This window comes from Priapulus caudatus, unplaced genomic scaffold (genome assembly GCF_000485595.1).
Source record: "Priapulus caudatus unplaced genomic scaffold, Priapulus_caudatus-5.0.1 Scaffold1159, whole genome shotgun sequence".
In the NCBI taxonomy this organism is placed as follows: Eukaryota; Metazoa; Priapulida; class Priapulimorpha; order Priapulimorphida; family Priapulidae; genus Priapulus; species Priapulus caudatus.
In genome coordinates, this window is record NW_014578220.1 from 31,250 (window position 1) to 39,623 (window position 8,374).

The window sequence follows — 8,374 nt, forward strand, 5'->3', positions numbered from 1 at the left end:
ATCGTATGTACGTATGAACTATCGTATGTACGAACAATCATACGTATGAACTGTCGTATGTATGAACAATCGTACGTATGAACTGTCGTATGTATGAACAATCGTATGTACGAACAATCATACGTATGAACTGTAGTATGTACGAACAATCATACGTATGAACTGTCGTATGTATGAACGAACGTATGTACGAACAATCATATGTATGAACTGTTGTATGTATGAACAATCATACATATGAACTGCCGTATATATGAACAATTTTCCTGACGAACATTTGTTGTAACGAACGATCTTATGTACGATAGGCGCCAAAAGCGCGATTTCTAAATGTTCTTTTATTCGTCAAGCGTGCCGCGAACAATCGGTCGTAAGAGAGTTACTACGATTTGTGCGTGAGAGGCAATCGGCATGCCATCGAAACGGTGATTGCCAAAGTTGTCTTGTCTCGCTGCTAATGCTAATGACGGCTGTTACTCTATTCATTCACGTTATTACGATCGTTTCAGTGACACTTACAGTTACAGCTGACTAGAGCAGGTACAGTAGCATGCACGAGGGTGGGTCAGGGAGGGGATGGGGAGGGGTCAGAGAGGGGTCAGGGTGGGATGAGAGAGGGGTTGCGTGTGGAAGTGTGTGGAGAGGGAGGAGGAGAGTTGTGGATGGATTTAGTACTGTGTATATGGCATAGCACTAGGTGACATGGAACAGGTGTGTGCGTGCGTGCGTGCGTGCGTGCGTGCGTGCCTGTGCATACGTGTGCACGTGCGTTAGTGTTTGTGAATGCGTGGGTACATGTGTGCGCGAGTGCATGCATGCGTGTTGAGCTAGCGTGTTTGTGTACGTGCCTGTTTGTCTTTATCGTCCATATTCCAAAAATCTGTCGATATTTGCTAAACAATAAATCCCTTTATATATATATATCTTGGACTCATCAGAAATCGATAATTAAAGCAATCCTTCCCGATCTTCATAACAGAATATTGTACACGTCGTACGAAGTTCTGAATATCCTTTAAAAGTTTTGAGTCGATCTTCTCACCCCGAACCCATGTTAGAGTCCACACAACATGTTACAGGAGATTATAGGAGTTGTTCCATGTCGCGTTGTTGTCGCATGACATCCCGGCATTGGGAGGATAAACTGCTCGTAACAGAATCGCCAGCGCGTGTTCGTCGCACCGATTACCTTCCCTCTCCATCGCGAAATACGTTCACACAAACAGAGAAAGAAAGAGGCCACCCTGTAACAACGTAGCTCGGGGAAACGTCCGAGCCAAAAAATCGCTGGCCGCTCGAACCCGCCCTTCCTCAAACGCGCGAAACTTTTCGAGCTGACGGGCGGGGCCAATGCCGCGCTGTCCTAGGTGGCGCCGCCGGCTCATGATGTTTGCGTCGTCGTGGTGATGCGCAGGTGATCTCGCCGAAGGCCATCTCCCCGGACACGCTGCGCGCCCTGCTGAGCTTCGGCACCGACCTCGGAAAGCAGTGTGTCGTCTGCAAGGTACGCGCTCGCGCCAGGGGGCGCCGCCGTGCATGCCGACCCCCGCGCGAACTCGGGGTCGTGCCAGGGGGCGCCACTGTGCATGCTGACCCTCGCGCGAACCCGGGGTCATGCCAGGGGGCGCCACTGTGCATGCATGCTGACCCCCGGGGTTGCGCCAGGGGGCGCCACCGTGCATGCCGACCCCCACATGACCCCAGGGGTCGCGCGCGGCACGGCGTTGCGGCTAATGTGTTGATGTTGTCGTCGGTGGTTGTTGCTAGGTGATAACGACGAGCGATTTAGGGAGCGGGACTGTCAGTGCTCTCGTGCAGTTCGGCGAGGTACTGGGAAAGCACTGTGTCATCTGCAAGGTATAGTGTGTAGCGGCGCTCCCCCCCCTCCCTCCCTTCCCTCGGTGTCAGCGCGTCACGTTCGTGGTGTGTCTGTCTCTCTGTCTCTCTATCTGACGCTCTTGCTCGCTCGCTCACTCTCTGCCTATCTGTGTGTCTCTCTCTCTTTCCCGCTCTCTCTCTCCTGCTCTCTCTCTCCTCTCCCTCTCTCTTTGTCATTCTCTCTCGCTCTCTCATTGCTTCTGCCTCTCCGTCTCCCTCCTCTCTCTCTCTCTCTGTCTCTCTCTCTCTTCCTCCCTCCCTCCCTGTCTCCCTTCCCTTTCTCGCTCTCTCCCTCTCTCTCTCTCTCTCTCTCTCTCTGTTTCAGTGCTGCAATCTGCTTTTGTCTGTAGATGTATCGTCTGTGTTGTCCGTTGTCAGAAACGTCATCAACAGTTATGAAATTAGATCATAAAAGAAAAGAAAAGAAAAAAAGAAAAATTAATAGGATAAAAGATAAATGATAAGTCAATAAAACGTCGTAGCTTTTGCACGACGACTACTCACTTGAAAATGTTGTGGCATTTTACACATACGATGTCATCATAAGTCGTGAACGTTTCTGGCAACGGTGTTCCGTTAATGACAGGAACATGTCAGGAGTAAATGATAGTTTTTCGATCTTCTCCTGGAACATGTTATTTTGTCGTGAACGTACGTACTCTCTATGTAATCGTGCGTACGTGGGTTCGTCGTGGTAGCGGTAGCGGTAGTGGTAGTGGTAGCGGTCGCTGCTAGAAATGCTTCAACCATTCCGGGGGTGAGATTGAAGGTAAGTCTGTCGTAAATGCCACCTGTGGCTTGTACTGTTCGTAGTGTGCTCTGTAGGCCTGCTAGTATCTTGTTAACACTGCTTGCTTCTCTCTCTCAACCCTTGCAAGAAGTATCTACCCCATAACAACTTACTCTCAGGAACAGTAGAAATATGGAGGGAAGGTGGAGACTGCTGTGAGACAGAGAGAGAGTGATGCAGACAGTTTTTTCTCGCTCGTTAGTGCACGCGACCATTTCGCAGTGGTCCTTCCATCTGTTATGTAGCTGTAACAGTAGGCTTGCCAATAGATGGCAGCACCGTCCACCTTCCCTCCTAATATTTCGCTGCACTCCATACGTCTCTGCATTTTTTATGTCTGCGTTTTTTACCTCTGCGCTTTGTTAACTATTCCTGCATGCGTGTGGCTTTGGCGTAACCCACCGCGCTCTTGCGCTCTCCTCGGTCTCGCGACCGATGATTCGTCTGCTAAGTAAGTAATCGGGGGGGGGGAGGGCTTAATCCCGTCGCCGTACGTGTTCACGTTTCGATATCTGATCGTCTGATAACTAGTTCAAATAATCGTTTTACTAGATGAGATTGAAAAGTTGTAATTTCTTATAAATATGTGTATGTTGTATATATATATATATATATATATGTGTGTGTATATGTATGTTATATATAATAAACGTAAATATGGTAAATAACGTGAAAACCATGTCGTGCAAAAGTATGATTTATGTCAAAACTAAGGAAGCTACGTGGTTTGTAATACTACCGGAAGATAATATCAAGACCAGTGAACAAAAGAAGCTCATGTTTGTATACATTTGTATTTTTATTCACATCGAACTCGTACGACAAAACTTAGTGAAATCAGTACCAAATACGAGTCGAACTCCTTTGTCATTATTAACTCCTGATATATCTATATATCTATAGACACATACACACACCTTGTAAAATCTAGCCAGTAATGTGACGCATGCACATGGTAACGTCGGCGAGTGATGTAGGTGGCGCCGGCGACTCATGCGTAACTTTGCTCGCCGTGTTTCAGGACACTCCCGGCTTCATCGTCAATCGTCTTCTCATGCCCTACCTAGGAGAGGCCGTCCGCATGCTCGAGCGCGGTGAGTGGCGCCCTCTGGGTTCGCGTGAGGCTGGGGTCGACCGTCGCTTACCGATCGCGGTCGACCTTTGACCCTCTGTGTTAAATATCAAGGTCGCTCGCTCGCGACCCTTTGACAAGTTTGACGTCCTATTTTTTCCCTTTCGCATCCTGTTCTTCCTCCTCTTCCCTATTCTTCCCTCTTCCTCCTGTTCTTCTTCCTCCTCCCTATTCTTCCCTCTTCATCCTCTTCCTCCTCCTTTTCCTCCTCTTCCTTTTTCCTCTGCCTCCTTCTTCCTCCTCCTCTTTCCTCCCCCACCTCACTCTTTCGTTATCTCGTTCCTCACATGTTTTTTGTTCGCTTACGTTGCAATCGTGACGCTGTTGTGTCTGTTGTTCTCTGCCGCCACCAGGTGACGCCACTGCTAAGGAGATTGACCAGGCGATGGAGATGGGGACCGGTTACCCGATGGGACCGTTCAAACTAGCCGACTACATCGGCCTCGACATCGTCAAGTTGATCTTGGACGGTGAGTGGCTCCCCCTATCGGATCGCAGTTGCGGCATGGTCGCCGTGGCGATGTTGCGACGTCGGTAATCGTTCCCCTGGCATTGTGATCGGCAACTTTGGAACAGGCCCACTTCGTTTTTGTTGATTTCAAATGTGGGTTTAATAATAGACCATGGCTACGCGTTCGGTTACCGGACGCCCTGCTCCCAGGCTACGCGTCCAGTCATATATTTCTTATGTGAACCCAACTATATTTTTTCAGTAAAAAACAAACAATAAGTTTTTACCATAATATTACTTACCTTTAGGCATTTTATAAAAAAAAAATAGTTTTTGTAACTTTTGAAGCAATAGTAAATCCAGTAAAAATTAATGATTTGAAAGAGGATGTGGCGTGGGAATCGTGACGTGGATTTGGGAATCTGTGCTGAGCTTTGTAATGGATGACCGGACACTGCGTTAATAATTTCATCGTGGTAAAGATGAAATTCTTCGAAAATCAGCCGGGGCTTTCGGACTTATTAATTGTGATCGGTTATTTGCTCGACGATTAGCGAGTAATTAGTTAATTAATTAACGAACCGCTCGTGTCGCGTTGTCTCTTCGGCAGGCTGGCACAAGCGCTTCCCGGAGAACCGGATCTTCCAGCCAATCACGGTGCTCGACAAGCTCGTCAGCACGGGCAAGCTCGGACGCAAGACGGGAGAGGGCTTCTACAAGTACTAGACAAGTGAACGGCTCTTGCGTTGTCGCCACGACAACGACGGAGAGGTCGCGCATTTTTTTTTGACGGGTTTGCGTGTCGCGCGGCGGGGGATGCGCTTTTGTTTCTGTCCCCGGACGCGTGCGGGCGCGGTGACGTTGCTGTCACGGAGCGGCATCACTGTGTTTGTTTATTTTTGATACAGTCTACCGGTGTCTTTGGAAGTATTAATCTAAGTGCCTTACTAAAACATATAGATATAGATATATATATACACACGTAATAACATAATATCATGAAGCGGGTCAGGCAAAATAAACGTCAATTTAGAATATGTATATATATATATATATATAGATCGTTTTTATATATTATATATATATATATATATATATATATCTATATATATATAGGTGAATGTAGATATAACACGGCTGTAGGGTAGGGTAGTGTAGTCTTTGTGTACCCTGAATCCACGTGGTGGTCTGTGACTTACAGGATAATGGAAAGTAATGGATAATGTATGTATGTAAGCAATGGATATTGTAGAAACTCCATGTTCTGTGGCTTCATCTGTGCAATATATACCTCGCGAATAATCTGTATTTTTCGTTCGCACAGGTGGCGCCTGTGTACTAACGAGCGTTTGCGTGATTGCCGGCGCGCGACTCTCCGCCGCTGCCGGCTCGTGTTTAGTTTCGCGCTAGCCGCGACTGTTTGCGCGAGCGAGCGACTGGTTTGTGTGAGGAGAAATAAAAAATGTCTGGCGCAAGCCGAAGGTATTTCGTCTTACCCTCGTTTTACACTGTTGTTGTCGTCGTTTCTCTCTTACACCTCGCCTTCGCCACGTCCCTGGGAGTCTGGGGAAGACAGACGAGATACGAGAGTTGGGGGGAAAAATCCTGTCCTGCATCCTGCGGCAAGCGTTGGAGAAGCACCGTAAGCCACCAGCCCAGCCGGTGCTAGCACTAGTGCAAGGACGAACACACGTAGTGGGGCTGAGAGGGTCTATGTCCCCCAGGGTACTATCGGAGGGTACCCTGGGTACGGTTCGATATATCGGAACGTACCCTGGTACTATCTAATATGCCGGACCGTACCTCGCCTACTCCACTAACGAGTCTAGGGAGTCACCTACGCCTACTCCCTAACCCTAACCCTAACTCTAACCCTAACTCTAACCATATCAGATAGTTACCAGGGTACGTTCCGATATATCGAACCGTACCCAAGGTACCCTCCGATAGTACCCTGGGGGACATAGACCTTATGAGCCGTAGTGGGGATGCGTCGGGGGGGGGGGGTCCGAGACTATAATAATTAACTAATTGAAATTAATTGTAACTGATTGCTTTCCGGATTCCTGCGTCAACTGTTGCGATGGGATTCTGTTACGAGAAGTGCGAGGGTCTTATGTAAACACGCGTCCGCACATCTTAATTATTAATTAATTGGGTTAATGTGTGCCGAAACATATCCCTGCCCCTCACCACACTCACCCTATCTCCACCATCCACACTTCCCTCCCTGCAGTTGTAATGTAGGGACGTTGCATATTGCACCTAAACCTTGCAGAGGTATGTGGCGAACGATTCCCCAAATTCCTTTATAATTCTACAATTAATGATGAATTCGGTCGACGTGAAAGTTTCTTCGAAATTTGTCCGTCTTTGTTTGTGTGTGTTTGTACATGTGTGTGAATCTGTGAGTGTGTGCACGCAGGAGAAGAATGATGCTAGAAGGTGGGACAAGGTGGGAGTGGAACTGATGTAAGCCGATTACATTACAGTATTATTATTATTATTATTATTATTATTAAATTATGATAATAATGTATTATTACTATACATTATAATATATAGTAATATATGTTAGTAACGTATGTCCACGTTCGATGGAAGCAGGAGAAACTGACGGAAGAAGAGAGGTGCAGACATGTAACTGCAGAGAAATCCCTCTCTTCCATACCCGCAGATAGATGGGCGCGCGACTGCTGAGCCCACCCTTAGCCCACCCTGAGCCTAGCCTAGTGCTTAGCCTAGCCCATCCTTAGCTAGCCCGGTGAATGGTTCCCACCCAATGGTAAGTGAAACTATTTTGGTGTGATTGAAACCGAATTTGAGTGAGTTATTTACTTACGTTTTTACAGTGGTTTGTTACAAAATTTTACATGGGAATCCATCTTTAACAAAAACGTAAGGAAATTTAGTCATGGGTGAATGAAATGTTGCGATAAAGACTCCAGGGTGAATGACACCGAAATAGTTTAAGGAGCACTGGTTAGCCGATCCTCTCTTACCCCGCTATAGTAACACGGGTGGGGGGGGGGTCGGCGTCTGTCTCGCACGCGGCGAACGTAGTCTGAAGGTCGTTTCAAGAACGTCTGTTGACAATCGCTTCCTTCTATTGTTGATTTTTGTCAGGTCATCAAGACGGATGACACCACGGAGGGCACGTTCAACGCTCTGATGAAGTTCGGAACCAACCTGGGCAAGCACTGCGTCACCTGCAAGGTGAGTGTCAAGGTCGTGTCTCCCCATGTGACCTTTGAATTTTGCCAAAGTCAAACTCGCGTCTCTCCGTTTGACCTTTGTTTGACATTTGACAATGTCGGGATGTCTTACTGTGTGAACTCTGACCTTCGGCAATGTCAATGTCACTCCTCACGCGACTGTTGATGTGGTCGTCGTCGCTCGATTAAATTGTTATTGTTCGCTTTTAATTGATTGTTGTAATTGTTGCTTAATTGCTGCGAACAAGTGTCGGCAGGCTTAGCGTTGGCTATCGCTGGTCACCGTGGCAACGTGCGAGAGACACGACGGCGGCTGAGGTTTCGCCACAGTAGCGAATGCTGGGAGTGCGATCGGCGAGATTTAACCGTGCGCAAAATTACGTTCGACTAACGAACTGTCGTCAAATTGCATTTTGATCTCGCTCAATCAAGGTTTAAGTGTGCGCATTACTATGCAGATGTGGAATTGAAGTGTAATTTGAGAGGTTATTATTAATGCATGTAGTACATGTAGAAAGACATACACACTCGTGTGTGTGTGTGTGTGTGCGTGCGTGCGTGCGTGCGTGTGGGTGCGTGCGTGTGTGTGCATGCGTGTGTGTGTGTGCGTCTGCGTGTAGGGTGTCCAAAATCTGTGCTTTGGTGCTGGTGTGTGTGTTGCGTTTATGTGTGCATGTACGCGTGTACATGTACGTATGTGCGTGAATGTACATGTACATATGTGCATGTGTGCATGTATGCGTGTACAGGTACATATGTGTATGTATGCGTGTACATGTACATATGTGCATATATATATATATATGCGTGTACATGTCAGTGTTGTAGGTCTCGAGACCGGTCTTGGTCTCGAGACCGGTCTCGAGACCGTTTTCCTTGGTCTCGGTCTCGGTCTCGGCCTCGGAGTG

General features: G+C 47.5%; 1 protein-coding gene across 4 annotated transcripts in view; it reads left to right on the forward strand.

Annotated features, from left to right (window-relative positions):
• Positions 1 to 8,374, forward strand: part of LOC106815619 (hydroxyacyl-coenzyme A dehydrogenase, mitochondrial-like) — a 19,155-nt gene that overhangs the window by 7,275 nt on the left and 3,506 nt on the right. The window contains exons 4-7 of one of the 4 annotated variants that reach the window (XM_014820106.1): positions 1,415 to 1,504; positions 3,690 to 3,762; positions 4,154 to 4,270; positions 4,862 to 5,736. In XM_014820106.1, coding sequence (XP_014675592.1) covers positions 1,415 to 1,504; positions 3,690 to 3,762; positions 4,154 to 4,270; positions 4,862 to 4,977 — 396 coding nt within the window. In that variant the 3' untranslated portion in view covers positions 4,978 to 5,736. Of the gene's footprint in view, positions 1 to 1,414; positions 1,505 to 1,767; positions 1,858 to 3,689; positions 3,763 to 4,153; positions 4,271 to 4,861; positions 5,737 to 7,377; positions 7,468 to 8,374 lie in introns of those variants that run through there. The other 3 variants (XM_014820105.1, XM_014820107.1, XM_014820104.1) reach the window with 3 other exon arrangements.